General features: G+C 45.2%; 1 protein-coding gene across 2 annotated transcripts; it reads left to right on the top strand.

Annotated features, from left to right (window-relative positions):
* On the top strand, positions 1-15,215 carry UPK1B (uroplakin 1B). 2 transcript variants are annotated; one of them, XM_032775985.2, is made up of 8 exons: positions 1-87; positions 7,255-7,342; positions 8,001-8,201; positions 9,800-9,874; positions 11,311-11,433; positions 11,819-11,998; positions 13,959-14,042; positions 15,080-15,215. In XM_032775985.2, exons 2-8 carry the CDS (start codon positions 7,274-7,276, stop codon positions 15,128-15,130), a joined length of 783 nt encoding a protein of 260 aa, XP_032631876.1. In that variant the 5' UTR covers positions 1-87; positions 7,255-7,273; the 3' UTR covers positions 15,131-15,215. The 2 variants fall into 2 exon arrangements, with proteins under 2 accessions (XP_032631876.1, XP_032631877.1); XM_032775986.2 differs by lacking the exon at positions 1-87 and adding an exon at positions 6,493-6,574.
* The last annotated feature ends 1,398 nt before the right edge of the window (positions 15,216-16,613 follow it).

Genomic DNA, 16,613 nt, shown 5'->3' with positions numbered 1-16,613 from the left:
CTTTAAAGACAGGCTGAGTTACAGGGGGGCTTGCTTAGCTTTACAGGTGTGGTTGAGTTTCTGTGGGATAGCAGCACAGTAAAGAAGGTGAGTAAATTGCTGTATCCTTTTAATGAGGTATTCAAGCTACTGCTGTATGACACAATAAATAAGGAGGCTTTCAGAGTTAATGGTTTATTTTAGTTCTCTAGCACTAGAAGTGAGTGGGTGTTTAGTAATTGGGTGGAATTAACTGCAAGAGCTTATTAAGTAGCTTTTCTTTTCTACCTGCAGGCTGCCTACTCTGTATTATCCCTTTAATTTGCTTCTTGAAGGGATATTAACATTTAGAAAAAAGGAGAGCAATGTGTTGCCAGCATATCTGGGGGGCAGGAAGTAAGGGTCACAGCTAAAGTGTGAGCTTTACACTTACTCTTCTTCTGAAAGGGGTAGAGGGGAGAGACCCTCTTCTGGTTTGGCTCCATAAAGCTAATGAGGGAGAGAAGAAAATAATTGTTCATCCCAACTTTATTTCCTAGCTGATTGCTCTGGATAATTTAACAGGCACTCTAGTGTTCTGACAAGCATGCTTTCATAGCAAACAATTTCTCTCTAAAGGAGACTTAATTAGTAAGTTTGGCTGAGGCTTGTTTGGTGAGGCTGTTTCATCACTGTGGTCTGAAATAACTGGTTGGCTACTCTTCCTTTCCTAAATTTCTAATGTTTGAGTGCTGTTAAACAAGCTGCTGTTTCACTTCAGTGGTGGGTGAAATTATTGGAGGAGCTTGTAGTTTGTAAGGTCGTTCAAAGACAGCAAAGTTCCTAAGGGCAAACCAACACTTGTAAAATGCTCAGCTCCTATAGAGTTTTTTTTTTTTTAACCAGTGTTAATCTGGTTTAAAAAAACAGTGTTAGTCTGTATCCACAAAAACAACAAGGAGTCTATCCTGTGGCACCTTAAAGACTAACAGATTTATTTGGGCTTAAGCTTCTGTGGGCAAAAATCCCACTTCATCCACAATGTTTAAAGTATTCTATATGGTGGCTAAACTTTTATCCATAAGATCATCTCTCTCTCTCCCTTCATCTTTAGGTAATAGCTTAAATTATGGAGACTAGTTGTCAAGGTCCTCGAGGCTTTTTCCACTAAAATGTCATTTTGTCTAATGAAAACTTGTCTCCCCTACTGTCAGCCCTCAATTACCCTTTAGCAGCTGTTCAGAATGGGACTTTAGAGGGGCAAGGGTCTAATAAAAAATATTACAGCTTCTGTTGGTGACAGGGACAAGCTTTGAGCTTACACAGAGCTCTTCTTTGAGTCAAGAAGAGCTCTGTGTAAACTATCTCTCACCAACAAAAGTTGGTCCAATGAAAGCTATTATCTCACCTACCTTGTCTCTCTAACATCCTGGGACCCACACAGCTGTACCGCTGCATACAAGAGTGGAATTCTTATTTTGAATGCATCAAGGAGGCAGAATGCAGTAACCCTCCATGGTTAGGCTGAGAAATGGCTTTAAGAGACACACCTTGGTATTTGGCTGAAGTCTCTCATTATCCTCACACGAGTGAAAACATTTTTCTAAGGCTGGAAGGGAAATGCTCTGTAATCTGGGCTTTGTTAATTAGAGAAGTGGCAGGTGTGGTCCTTGCACCTTTCAGATGAATCAGGTTAGTGCTGGATGGGTGAACCAAATCTTTCTGCTGCTGTCAGGCTTGGTTGGTTGGTTTGTTCATGAATGACTCTGAATGTCACTGCTGATGCATTTGGAATAGGCACCTTGGATTGAATGATGGGTAAACCGTACATGAAATTGCTCAGTAAAACGACCGGGTCCCTTATCTCTAGCCTCTTACTGCACTCATTAAGAATGTGATACATGAGCAGCTCCATGAAAATGGGAGGGAGGGGGTGTGAGGAGAGAACTGGTAGTGCATTCGCCTTGTGGCTATTCTGAGGGGAGCACTAATGTGATGGGCAAGTTGGAGGTGGGGCAAGAAGAAAAGATGTGACACCCACCCACACTTAAGTGGCAGTGCCTGCAGAATGAAAGTCTTGTGTCTTGCAGAAGACAAGGCTATATGCCCAGTTTCTTCTGTAGTCATCAGTATTGGTGTTCAGCGAGAGTTACCTGGAGTGCTGAGCACAAACACCCTTATCCATTTCACTGTCCAGTTTATGGGGAATAAATCAGGTTGTCAACTTCTAGCACAGGAGTTAAGTATAATGGAGGACTAAAAACTGTCTTGAGCTGGACTTGCTGAAGCTGCTGCTAGATGAGAGATGTGGCTGCTTGGTTCCTCTGAAAATCTGGCTTGGTTTAGGCACCAAAACACTAATGGGCTTAGTTCTCAGTGCATCCTTTCCACTTCTCCCACTGGCCTTATGGGTCTATCACAGCCTGTTGTTGTGTGTAGGGGGAGGGAGTATAGGCCAAGCCCATTCCTAGTGCAGCTTATGGGGCACAGAAAGCACAGACCTGCCCATAGTTTGCTGAAGTCTAACTAACTTACCTAGTCCTACATGCTCTAGGGAGAGAGAGGAACTAGGTCATAGCTACATTTTGGGAGTGGCTGGTGGGACAGCTGAGGGAAAACATAGGGTGCAGTTGGGGCGGGGGGACAACAAAGGGGTTTCAAGTGATATCTACTGAACAGTTACACCTAGAACTGCAATACTCTTGATGTGGTTACTCTGAAATCTAGCAAGAGTTTATCATTTGACTTAACTGACAACAATGATTCCATTCAAGCTGAGGGTCTAGATTTCCCCTGAGAGGGAGGAAATCCAACCTCTGGCTTTCCTTCTGTTTCATATAGACATAATACATGAAGCACTTCGGGTCCTAGGTGAAGCCCTATCTTTGCCCTGCCTTCAATTGGACTGGAGGCAACTTGCGTTGGTTAGAAACCAATACAAAAACTTGCTTTATATAAAAGACTTAACCCCTCCTCTGGACACCCTTGACTAAAGACAACAGACAGAAGGTGCTGGCATCCATCTCTTTGCCAGATATGGGAGAAGAAGGCCCTCCTACTATTCCAGATCAATGTAGATTTGAGGTCTTCCCTACGCTTACACATGTGCATTTCAACGAAGACTAACATGCAGAGTTTCTTCTCTTGCCTCTGCAGGTGCATTAACATAGCAAGTGCTGTGCTAGTTGCTCTCACTTGTAATTTGTCCCTGCTCTGAAGTGTTTAGAATGGGCTGATTTGGGACATGTGAAGTCCCAGGGCATTCATAGCTCATCTGTTTCAGAGGAGAGGTTCTCTGGTTGCCCAGTAGGTCCAGACATTGTCATGGCACCTAGTATGGTTTTCAGTCTCAACTAGGCATTCTTCAAAGGTAGGGGAGTGCTATTTCCCATGTCACATGGGGAAACTGAGGAAGTAACTTTCTTGATGTCACATTAGGAAATGGTGGTGGAGTTGGACAGAGAACTCAGGGCTTTCTGACTCCTACTGGTGTTCAATGCACTGCATAATGCTGCCCCATGTTACTGTTGTTATAATGCCTTCTAATAAAGGTTCTCTCCCTTCTTTGTCTCTGCATTTTTTTATTTTATTCAGCCTTTATTCTCCTTGTAACTTCATGTTCCCTAGTAAAGGGCTGGTGCCTCTATCATGTTACTAGGATTCTGTAACTAGGCAGCTGGCATACGAGTGGTGATGACTATATACCTGCCCCCAAAGCAGGTATTTTGAAAGTTGACCCTTCCTTTCTGTGGAAGTCCTGGAGCTTCTCTTGGGCATGTGTGCACACAGCAGTAGCAGGCTTGGGGCAGGCAGGATCTGGCCAATAGAGGAGGCTCTGAGAACATGCAGCATATCCAGAGTTTGCAGAAGGCATTTAGCTCATAGGAGGTGAGGGTGTGGCTGAGAGGACACATCCTAAGCAAGATTCCTCAAATAACTGGCTGGTCTGCAATAACCTGGGGCTAGTTCCACATGAGGACTTAAGCACTTTACACCCACATTTAGACACCACTGAAATCCTCCACCCCTTTGCTCAGCTGCTGCCTAACTCTATTGGGCCTTTAGGACCCCAAGAGCCTGAATTTTCACCTTTAAAGTCTCCAAGTTGCCTATGTTTCTGCTAGAGAATGCATCCAGCCACCTCAGCCTAGGTGCCTATCTTACACCTTAGACACAGCAGGATCCTCAAACCAGGCATTCCCCTGCAGACCTGACCCAGTGACTGTGCTCAGAGCACCCTTAAACTCACCATGGCTGGCGGAGAGGAGGTGGCTTCTCTTAGAACCATTGGCCCAGTGGTTGGCGCACTCACCAGCAATATGGGAGACCCATGTTTAATTCCCTGCTCTGCCTAATGTAGAGCAGGGAATTGGACCAGCATTTCAAGGGGTTAGGGCACTCCCTATAGAGTTATTCTCACTCCTGCTCCGGCCCAATATTTATTTCACACCTCGTGGGGCAGCTTCAACAGGAGAGACTGAGGGAGCCCAGACATCAGAGTAGCCCAGAGCTCAGTGGTTAGAGCACTTACCTGAGACATGGGAGCCCCCAATTTGAACACTTTCCCTTTGGGCAGGGGGGGGACTTGAACCTGTGTCTCCCCCACATCCTGGGTGAGTGCTTTAATCACTGGGCTAAAGCTTATAAGGAGGGAGCTGCTACAAACTTCCCCTCCTCCTCTGCCCAGTTTCTTCCAAAAAGTGGCTTTGGCACGTGACTCCACATCTGACAATCCCTAGCAGAGAGAGGTGCTTCCCTCCCAGCCCTAGGCTGAGTGCAGTACTCCTCGGCATTTTCCCATTGGCTAGCTTAGGTGGTTACCTACTCAGCCCTGCTGCTTTTGTGGATCCTTTCCTTAGGAGCCTCTGTCCATTGTATCCCTATCCATTGTACAGGGAGCCTGGGTACCGGCTCCAGAGCTTGTGGATTCTATTTGGTGGTAACAGACCTAAACGTTCAGTGCTGCAACACTGAGAATTGCAACCCTTAAGCCCCTATCTGGATCTAGCTCCATGTCCAACCTATGCCCCAGAGCCGCACTGACCCACAACAATCTGGTCCAGAAAAAGCCTCCTTTGAGCTTAGAACCATCTCTTTCCCATGAAGTGGGCAGAGAGCTGTTCAGGTTCTAGTAGGGATGATTTTCTTCCCTTCCACTCGGTTTCCTGCCAGGCAGCTGGCTAAGGAAAGGCTGTGTGAGGTTCTTTTAAAACTACACTGTCCTCAGAGCTTGAGGCTTCCTAAAAACTCCTCTTCTATCTTATGTACAAGTGCATACACCAGACAGTGGCTAAACCAAACTGTAGGAACAGTGTCCAATTTGAGATTGGCAGGTCTGCAGCACTGTGCTTGGTTCGTGTAGACACCCAATTACGTTACAGTAGGATTACAGGTGAAGCGTCCATAGAGAAGTGGTAAAAATGCCCAAGGTCTGTCTGTGCTAGCAACTCCACCACTGCTGCAGCTGCATGGAATTCTGGTTGTCTTTTGCCATTTGTGTAAGAATTGCCTTAGAAAAGCTATTGTAGAGGAAGGTAATGGAAGCTTAGGTGACTGTTCTTTCTATTATCAGGGGGCAGCTGTGTTAGTCTGTATCCACAAAAACAACAAGGCACCTTAAAGACTAACAGATTTATTTGGGCATAAGCAGATGCAGAAGTGAGGGCTTTTTTACCCACGAAAGCTTACGCCCAAATAAATCTGTTAGCCTTTAAGGTGTCACTGGACTCCTCCTTTCTATTGGTGTCTCCATGCTTGGTCCACCAGAGAACTTCCTGTGACTTGTTGGTTGCCCCACTGCAGTTCAGTGGACCTAAGGAAGCCTGTGGGAAGGGAGACCAGGGCTTAGTAAAGAGGAAGAGATCATCAGGTGTGCATTTCTTCTCAGCCCAGCTTTTCCTATGCAGGGTAACATTGCATCCCTTTAATATTTGACTGTATGGCTTTGTCTATACTAACATTACTAACATTTCCCTCTGGGGTTTACAACAGTATGGAAACTCAAATAAGAAATTGCCAGTGTAGACATTCCAGGAGTGGACTTGTTATCTTGTCAGCTCATAATCTTTCCCCTGTCCCATTGGTATAGAAGCTGGTACGGATGAGGCCTAATTTAGGCTTCTGTTGACAGCTCGGGTTTTGTGCAGCTCCCTACAATCACAGCTGTTTTTTTTCCCTCCCAACTCAGTCCCCCTTGAAGGAGGGGTTTTCATCACCTTCCCATCAGATAAAGAATCTAGACGTGTCTTTTTCCAGGGTTCTTGACCTTGTGGAGGATGCCTCCATGCAGCTCACTGGAGAGGAGTGAATTCCATGTGAGAGCCTGGGACTAGAATGCAGGGTAGAGAGTTTTTGAGAATGTAGCTGGAATGCTACTAAGCTAGTACGCCATGTTTCTGCTGCTAGTGACTCAACTTCCTCCTTCATGCCCTCTCTGTAAGGAGTGCTTTAGGGTAGCTTTAGTTCCCAACCTGGGTGTGTCTCACTAGAAAGACACTAGATCAGATTTGCTGCAGGTTATCTCCTGTGGAAACCAAAGGAAGTAGCACTGCTTCAGAGACAGAAGCCATAGCCTGAAGTACACAGTTGGAGAAGGAGCTTATGACCTCTCCAGTAGGTATGAATTGGGAAGAAAGAAGTCACAGGAATGTATATACTAGCTAGAGATCAAAGCCCTAGACTAGACTGCTGTGATTTGCTAGTATGCAATTAGACCAGATATCTCTGACCTGGACCCAAAGCACTATAGGAAAATGAGCATGCTTGGTGTTTATGACAAAGCAGAAGTGGCCAACAGAAAACTGTGGCTCACGTAGTGCAATTATGGGGGAGAGGTTACAGGGTGAATAGCTGTCTGGGATGGAACAGACGTCTTCAGTGAAGACCTATGTAGGGTCCATCCAACTCTAACTCTTATGCCTTGTCTTTCATGGTATACACGGGGACTGTAGCCGTGATGTAGCTGCATCAGTGGAATAATGCTTATGCTACAGGTTCGCACTGTGGTGCTGCCAGCTGGTGGGTAAAAATCCTAGTGTAGGCAAGGCCCCAACCATCTCCAGCAGCCCACACAATTATTGCTGATCTCCCTGCCACTTGGATGACTGGGAGAGCTCAGACTACTAACGAGATAACTTTCCCCAGCACTGACACTTCCCTTCTGAAACTTGAAGCGGTGGAGAAGAGTGTATGTGGGGGCTTGTGGGGTTCTGTCTAGCTTTCCTCAGGGATAACATCCCATTTCTAGAATAAACCTGTGAGACTTGTGTGTCCTGAACACTTTCCTCCCCCGTCCAGGTTGCATGAGGAGCTGAAGATGGCGAAAGGTGATAACGGAGTGCGCTTTTTCCAAGCCCTACTAATTCTTGGCAATGTGATTATTGGGGTAAGTGATCTGAGGCTGTGAAGGTGGAGAGATGGTTTCTTTAGGGGCTCTTCACTCCTCCTCAGATGAAGTGTAATAAAAGACACAGCCTAGCAATGGGGTCAATCTTCATGTTACCACTTCAGTCTATAAAGTAAGTGCACGGCTAGGTGAGAGGTCAAGGTCCAGGCTGAGTTGTGCAAGCAAATGAATTCTGCAAGGGATGGATGGGTAAGGATACCTGGTTTGGTAGGAAGTACGGGCAGCAACAGCACATTTAAAAGAACAAGCTTTTGTGCCATGGGTTCTAGAGGGAAGATCCCTGGTTTCTGAACTCCTCTTTCCAGCCCAGCTCCTTCTCACAGTGACAGGAAGGGCTATGTTAATGCCGTTCTTAAAGGAATGCCCCAAATCTTGTTTTAAGACAAGCCCAGCAGGTATGATCTGTGCTGGCCTGGGGAAGAGAGGGCCCGCACTCAGTGGGTTTTATGTTTCCAACTCCCATGGGAGGACAGAACACAATGGATTGTGGGCCTGTGGGGAGAGAGTGGTCTCACTGAGAAGTTTGTGCCTTGCATGTGGGCCTGGAGAAGGAATGTGATTAATAGAAGCTCTCCTTGGACATAACTGTGGTACTGCTTTGGGCTGACCTGATGGGAGTCTGACTTCTGGTTCTCAGATGTGCGGCATTGCGCTGACAGCAGAGTGCATCTTCTTCGTGTCGGATCAGCAGACTCTGTACCCTCTGCTGGAAGCCACTAATAATGATGACATCTATGGTGCGGCCTGGATTGGCATCTTTGTTGGCTTTGCTCTCTTTAATCTATCTGTCCTGGGCATCGTTGGAGTCATTAAGTCAAACCGGACGATGCTGCTGGCGGTAAGTGGAGCAATATTAGTCCACAGGTTGTTAATGGACTAAGATCATGTTATCCCAATCTTCTGACCCCCGTGCTCACGAGCTGTTGAACACAGCTAACTTCAAGATTGGGTTGTAGTTGCCCAGGCCTTAAATGGCATTAGGGCCCAATGTGGCTAAAAGGCCACCCCTTTCCTCTTTGACACCTAGAACAGCCATATTGTCCACAACCAAAAGGAATCTGTAACAGGAAGAAGGACATGAGTGTGGGGACTATTTCCACGGTAACTAAGCCACAACTCAAACCCATGACTGCAGGTGACCAAGAGGACTGAACCTTGTTCCCTTAAGAACAATTTGGCACTTGCTACCTCAGCTTTGTTCTATTGAGGGGGAAAGTAATCTTGGAAAATCAATAGGGAAAAGGAGGGAAATGGCTCTCTATTAACTGAACTGAGCCCAGTAGGGGGTTCATATCATAACAAGCTTCCCTTCCGCCGTTATCTGGGTTGGTTTGAGAGAGAGATTCTGAGGGAATAGGAATCGAAATGGTGGTCTTGTGGTGGGTTATGGTGCCTGTCACCAGGTTTAGAGGAGGCAAACATTGCAATGGAAGTACTGTGGCTGTATTAAAGTTGTCTGGGTTTTTAGACAATATAGTCTCACCATTCTTTGGGATACCTTAATATGGCAGCATGTGGCTACAGGTGAGGTACAAATGCCTTGACTGGTCTTTGAGTCACCAGCAGAATCCTGAACAACTTATTTGACATGGTCATACAGTGTAAATTCCAACTGACCACTCAAGCTTGTGTCCTCATTTGCTGCTGGGTGGCATCAAATATTGATACCTCTACCTAGGTTACTGAACTTCAAAGTAAGATTGAATCACTTCTGGAGGAAACTTCACCTTTCATAACATCTATACAGCTGGGAAGTATCTTGGAGTTGTTGGACAAGCCGTAGGCAATGCTAAAATGATGTTCATGTGCTTAGTCAACAGATCATTATTCAGCTTCTTATCTGCTTCTTCAGAAGCTCTATTAAAGAAGCAGAGTGGAGAAGTCTGATCTGTGCCTACAGCATAAAGAGCAATCCAGAAATTCTGTGAAACAAATTTTGAGACTGTTAACATAACTAATTTTCTACACCCTGTAATGAACCTCAAACTTGCACTCTCAAGATATCGGTGGGGCAAAGAATGTAGCTGCTTCCTAAGAAGGATAAGACAGCACTATTGATGATCAGATCAGTCGGAGTGCCATTAGGCAGAATACAAATAAAATGAGCATATGAACCCTTGTGCTCCAGGGAATAAGACAATCACTCACTAATGACAGGGCTTCCCTTAAATCCAGATTATGGAATGTATCGTTAACAACAGGGTAGAACTTGGATGAATGGGACTCTCGTGGTGGAGGAACTTAATTCTGAGTCTCAGGGTTGTTCAGGTAGGGTACGGGTGGAGGTTAATGCCCACAGGGTGGGATGGAGAAGGAACCCTGCTCCAAAAGACCTTGAATCTGATGATGTAACACCACACTTTGAAATACAGCGTGTTGTGAGAATAGACCCAGGTTGGAGAGCTAACTGTACCTTCTGCTCTGCTTCTTTCCCAGTATATCATTCTGATGTTGGTCACATATGGATTTGAAGTGGCTTCTTGCATCACAGCAGCAACTCATCGTGATTTTGTGAGTGGTGGTTTCCCATGCATGTTCTCTCAAGAGTAGGATGGAGGTGGGATGTTTGAACATGTCCACAAAATGCCAAAGCTCTAAGCATACAATGCAGCTAGGGCAGAGTGGAAACCTGGGGAGGGCTGTCTAGAGAGTGGACAGTAATGGATACTACTGAACCAGTGAAGAGAGGGCCTAGTCTCCTAGGGGCATGTGTAATTCCATAACTTGGGGGTCAAGGAAAGAAGACTTTTGTTATGCAAGCTAAGTCTGTCTATTAACTGAGGCCACTGGATCATGACACACTTTTCAGATGGACAATGCTATTGTAGGTGTTAATGATGGAAGACCTCTGGTCCTACCATTTGAGCATTACTAGTGTAGGGGAGAGACCCATGTAGGTTCTTACAGCTGTTGGAAAAAGGTGTGTGTGTGTGTGTGTGTGTAGTACTTGGCTCCAAACAAACCTTCAGACACTAACAAACAGCTTCTTCCCTTGCCTCCTCCGAGGCAAACTCTTCTGAGAACATGTTCAGCTGTCAGACTCTGGGAACATCAGAAAACCCATAGATACCAGAGTCCTGTTTTCTAACTCCTAGCATCTCAGGTTGGAGGAGGAAGACTTCCAAACTAACCTAGTTGTCCAAAACTGTTTGCTGGTTCTCTAATCCTAATGAAGCAGAAAACCTACTCAATTCAGAAAGGCATCTAATAACATGGGCACAAGCAAACAATATGCATTTTAATATGGCTAAATATATCTATCTAGGAACAAAGAATATAGGCCATATGTATAGGATGGAGGACTCTAATCTGGGAAGCAGGGACTCTGAGAAAGATTTGTCGGTAATGGTGGATAATCAGTAGGACATGAGCTCCCAGTGTGACTTTGGCTAAAAGGGCTAATGCAATCCTGGGGTGCATAAACAGGGGAATGGCAAGTCGGGGAGAGAGGTTATTTTACCTCTGTATTTGGCATTGGTGCGATCACTGGAATTGTGCGCAGTTCTGGTGCCCACAATTCAAGAAAGATGTTTATAAATTGGAGAGAGCTCAGAGAAGAACCAAGAGAATGATTTAAGGATTAGAAAACATGGCTTATAGTGATAGATTCAGGGAGCTCAGTCTATTTAACTTAATAAAGAAAAGGTTAAAGGATGGCTTACTTATAGAATGTATCATCTATATGGAGAACAAATATTTAATGGGCTCTTCAATCTAACAGAGAAAGGTATAACACAATCCAATGATGGGAAGTTGAAGCTAGACAACGTTTTTTGGGGGTTTTTTTGGTTTTTTTTCTAAAACATCTCTGGAAATAATTTTTTGGAAGTTCTCTGGCCTGTGTTTATACAGGAGGTCAGACTAGATGATAACAGTGGTCCCTTCTGGCCTTGGATTCTGTGAATCTAATAACATCATGTGTGTGCGCTCTCTCATTTGCCCTGTAGTTCACACCCAATCTCTTCCTGAAGCAAATGTTGGAAAAGTATCAGAACCCAGAGCCAGCCAACAATGATGATAAGTGGATGAGTGAAGGTGTCACCAGGACATGGGACCGCCTCATGCTACAGGTGACCAGTACTCATATAACTAAAGATTACACAGCTCTGGAATTTCTCATTATCACCCTAGAATCTTTCAGTAATAAAAGAATGCTAGAATCTGGCTTTGAATCTTAGATGTGGCCCTGCCTAACCTCCAGCATCCCAGTGGTGCCGGTGCATCAAAGGACACTTCAGGCCCCTGAAATATCTGTCAACATGTTACTTTTCCTATAAATCTGTTTTATGCCTGGTGTGATGCAAGTTAGTCACTGTTCTGGGGGTGGGAGGGTGGGGGAAGGAGAGACAGAGAAAGGGGGGAAACCACTGAGGACTGGATGTCAGCTCCTGTATAATGCTTGTAGCCCTGCGTTGCAGGGGGATCTCAATTTTCTTTTTCTTCTCTCAAATCCAGAATCAGTGCTGTGGGGTGAATGGCCCCTCTGACTGGCAGAACTACATGTCTGTGTTCAGAAGCAGGAACAGTGACTCAGAGTTCCCCTGGCCACGCCAGTGCTGTGTCATGGATGTCCAAGGAATTCCAATCAACTTGGATGGCTGCAAACTGGGCGTCTCCGGCTACTATAATAATAAGGCAAGAATCTCGCTCCGCTTTTACTGTCATTCTCATTGATTAGTGGGTTTATCTCAATGGTTCATTTGTAATGAAAAGAGGTGCCAGGGTTAAAGCAATTCTTCTACATTCATGACTGATGCAGCAAGCCCAGAGGTGCTGGGGCTATGAACTGCCAAGCCAAGAGGTGCCAGGGCTCAGCCCTAGCACAAATTAAGCACTGGATTATCTCATGGGGATGGGGGCAGCATGCCAACTGAAGCACAATGGGGATTGGAAGCCTATGGCATACTAGGGGGACAGGATAGATCTGTTGGTTCCCAAAGCCTTTCTGAGGAGGAGAAACTTCTGTAGTTTCCTGTCCACATCACTGGCCCAGGACAGAGTAGTACAGGAGCATTCCTCATATTTCAGACTTAGGTAGGGCCTTACCAAATTCACAGCCATGAAAGATATGTCACAGACCATGAAATCTGGTCTCCCCATGTGAAATGTGGTCTCTTGTGTGCTTTTACCCTATACTATACAGACTTCATGGGGGAGACCAGAGTATCTCAGATTGCAGGTTGTGACCTCCCTGCAACTCTTGTTTGGGTCAGAAGGTTATTTTACGGGGTCATGGTATGGCCACCCTTTCTTCTGCACTGACTTCAGAGCTGGGCAGGTGGAGAGTGGCAGTGCAGAAGTAAGGGTGGCAATACCATACCATACCATACCATACCATCCTTTCTTCTACACTGCTGCTGGCAGTAGCACTGCCTTCAGAGCTGGGATCCCAGCCAGCAGCTGCTGCTCTCCAGCTGCCCAGCTCTGAAGGCAGTGCTGCTACCAGTAGCAGTGCAGAAGTAAGGGTAGCAATACCGCAACCCCCCTTACAATAATCTTGTGGACTCCCCCTACTTCTTTTTGGGGTCAGGACCCTTACAATTACAACACTGTTAAATTTCAATTTAAATAGCTGAAACCATGAAATTTGCAATTTTTAAAATATTTGATCATGACATTGACCAAAATGGACCATGAATTTGGTAGGCCCCTAGACACAGGAGACAATAGAGGGGTGCTGTCACAGTGGAACTGGTATAAGATGCCAGCCAAGGACAATAGTACCCAAAGGAATTGCATTCTGAAGGTGTCTGGCTTCATGACCAAGAGGGTTGGTATAGTAGCCAGTGTTGGCTGAGCACCAGTCATTTGTAACTAAACTCTCTTAACCTACCCAAAGGGCCCCATTCTAGGGGTGGGAAGGGACAAATCCATGTTGCTAGGGCACTATGTGGGAAGCTTTTGCCAATGTCTATGGCTTAAAAGGGACTGTTAATTCTTTGATCCCTTTCTCAAATGCTAGCAACCTGCTGCGGTGCAGTGCATGGTAAACTGTACCTTGCTCAGTTTTTTGGGAGCATGGTGGGCAGGCAGAATGGCAGTGTCCAGTCAGTGGAGCAGCCTGTTCCCAGGGAGAGACTGCTAACTGCATGTAAGATGCATGTTTGGAGGTGGGGGTTATGAGGAATTTCAGGTGACCTTAGCTTCTAGCAGCTTAGCAGAGGGCTGTCGTCTCCAGCTATATTCCCTCTGGCAAAACAGAAAGCTCATGTTCTGCTGATTTTTGGAGTGAAAGGCATAGTTAATACAGTGAGTTAGCCTGAAGTATTTGAGGGATCTGTTTCTGGTGGGAATATAAAGCCATAATCTGGATCTATTTCTTCCTCTTGTGTCAGGGAGATGACAGAGCCCCAGGGTGGGTTGCCAACTGTGAGCTCTTAAGACCAAGTTGAATATTCTGACCATGGTGGCTGCACTGCAACCAAAGCATGTTCTAGCTTACTTGTTAATGTCATGAACACTGAACTAGCTAGTTTGCTTGTGGTTCTTGGAGAATGAGAACCCCACCTCTCTCCAAGAGAGATCTGAGCTTGTAACATAGTTGGTAAAAGCTCAAACTCTGGTCATGACTTGCTTATTGGCTCTGCTCCCACAGGGTTGCTATGACATTATCTCTGGTCCAATGAACAGACATGCTTGGGGTGTTGCCTGGTTTGGCTTTGCCATTCTCTGCTGGACTGTGAGTACCTAATATCTGCTCTCTCTTCCCCGTCCCTCAACTCAACATGAGGAGAAATGGGGATTGGCACTGGTGAAAGGACAGATCCCTGGAGAACAAGTAGCTCTGCATCCAACCATAGGGACATTCTGAGTTGGGAATGGACTTGGGGGCAGGGTAAGGGATGTGGGCTGCCTTGAAGGACAGTCTGCAGGCTAAGCTGCTTTAGCTCTATTCCTTTAAGTAAGGTTGTGTTCTGAAGATCACGAGTTCTGATCTGACCTCCACATGCTGAGAAATTAATAGCAATTGTGCCTAATCCCCATAAGTGCACCCTGCTGATGTTCAGAATAAAATCTCTGTACTGTATAGCTAACTCACTTTCTTTTAACTCTGCAAATCAAAAGCCTCTGTCAGTGGACTGATCCCATGGCCCACAAAGTGAAAGTAGTTAAGTGTGCTAATAAGTATGAACTCCCCCACCTTAGCCTAGGGGTAGGTGATGAATGTTGCCAAAAAAGTTTGCTGCTGTTAATGCAAACAGATGTTCACTTGGGTATTCACCACTCCTCTTATTTGCTCTTTGCCAACATTTGTGCAGCTCTCAAGGCTTGCTCACAGAAAAGTGTCAATTACTCTTGCTGGAAACGTTCATGTGGCCACTTCAAAGCTCTGGGTTTGTCATGAGAGCAGAAAAATACATGACTTGGAGTATTTGCTATTCATGATGAGAAATAGTTACCTAAGAAATAAATAGTCATGGCAAAAAGTTCAAGAGCAACCTCTAGACTGAAATCAATACATAGGCTGTGGAGCATAGTGCTTAGCTGCAGATAGCTTGTCCTGCTCCAGCTCAACCCTTGTATTGAAGAGTTGGCTCCTGTGTGAAGACTGCAACCTTCTGTGGCTACTGGGGGTGGATTTGGTGATGGAAATCCCTGACCTGATCCACTGAAAGGCTGAAATGTCATCAGACAATGGGATTGTTGCATGTTCTCTTTTTAAATCTGCTTTCTTCATTATTTAACGTCCGTTTTTTTTGTTTTTTTTCTTTATAGTTCTGGGTTCTTATCTGCACTATGTTCTATTGGAGCAGAATTGAATACTGAGGATCCAGTGGCCTCCCAGCAACCCCTCTGAAGTGTTGGTGCATGAAACTGCATTCGTTCATCTGTACTATTCCTCTTGTGGTGTAGAGGATTTGAGGCTCTCCCAGGCCCCCCATTACCATCCCTCCCCGCACTCCACCCCCATCTCCCTGAAAACCAGACAGACTGATACACTGAGCTGATCCTTCCAAGAAAGAACATGCCTTCCCTTAGCCTCACTGGAGTTCTGTAGGTTTTACACCTATGAACTGACCCAAATCCTTCATTGTTCTGAAGACTTCTTGAGTCTGAGAGATGCTCTGATCATTCCAGAGATGGCCTTGAAAAGGGAAATGGTCCATAAATGTACTTGCGCCAGAAAACAATTTCTTTAAACTAGGGCTAATGTAAATGATATCAGAGCAAATTTGATGCACAAGGCTGTTGGTATATAGTATAAGTGAGAGATGCTGTCACAACACCAGAGGGCCTTCCTCCCTGCAAGGAAGAGGAAACTTAAACCTGTAACTGCCAAGTTTATTTAACATTCATATTTAGTTCTGGCCTCTGTTAAAGATATCCATCGTCTAAGAAGGAGGCAGACCGTTTTCTATCCACTGCCATACCTAACTTCTCAGTCTTAAAGGATAAAAGCAGGTTACTAGTCAACCCAAATCAAAGGCTAGTTTACTACATCATAATATGTTTCCTACGTTTAAGCCTACCTCTGGTTTTTATCACTGATAAGCTATACGACACCCATCTCTGAAATGCTGCCAATGCATGCAATGTTTTGCCTCCTTAATGTGACTCAACAGTTTTTTCACAGCTCCTTGGAGATCTTGGAAAAATGCAGTTTTGTTCTCAGATGCGTTAACAGGACAAAATATTCCTCCTTTCCCATCCCCATCAGCCTACTCCACTTTCCACCTCTGGCTAACTCAATGCATATAATTGAGCCCCCTTGATCAAGTACAGTAATTTGCTTTCAAGGACAACCATTAATTCTTACTCATATGTTCTTCTACAACCTCACTGACCCTCAGTTCTGTCCTAGCATAAACAGTTAAAACTCCCAGTTAGGTCAAAAGTAACTGTCTGCTTAAGTCAGGCTTAAATGGGTCCATTCTGGGTCTGGGGGTAATTCCTAATGAATGTTTTGTAAGTTACATGCATTATGTGACATATGCTCCTTGTACAGAATGTTTTATCTGAAATCTGTTTAAGTGTAGGGGGTCAGCTCCTAAGAACCTACCAGCTGCCCTGATTGTTCCAGTGTTTCTGTATATTCTCCAAATCTTTAATAAAAAAGCTGAGTTTCAAATTCTCATTGTCCAGGATTTTGAGTAAATGGAGGCTACACCAGCTGCCTCCAGACACCTGAATGTTGGGCAGTGCAGATCTGGGTTCAAAAAGTTGATGGCTCCAAACGTCTCACAGGTATTGAGTTGCCACTGTCTGTGCATCTAGAATGTTGTGCTGTGGAAAAATCTGGCACTGAACA

This window comes from Chelonoidis abingdonii, chromosome 1, assembly GCF_003597395.2.
Source record: "Chelonoidis abingdonii isolate Lonesome George chromosome 1, CheloAbing_2.0, whole genome shotgun sequence".
In the NCBI taxonomy this organism is placed as follows: domain Eukaryota; kingdom Metazoa; phylum Chordata; order Testudines; family Testudinidae; genus Chelonoidis; species Chelonoidis abingdonii.
The sequence above is the reverse complement of the archived record's forward strand: the minus strand, read 5'-3'. Positions and strand labels throughout refer to the sequence as shown.

Bases quoted from the DNA above. Each gene is read 5' to 3' on its own strand.
- UPK1B (XM_032775985.2), top strand. From the start codon at position 7,274: ATGGCGAAAGGTGATAACGGAGTGCGCTTTTTCCAAGCCCTACTAATT. The intron at 7,343-8,000 runs GTAAGTGATCTG...TCTGGTTCTCAG, and splicing joins TTGGCAATGTGATTATTGGG to ATGTGCGGCATTGCGCTGAC. The intron at 11,434-11,818 runs GTGACCAGTACT...TCTCAAATCCAG, and splicing joins GGGACCGCCTCATGCTACAG to AATCAGTGCTGTGGGGTGAA.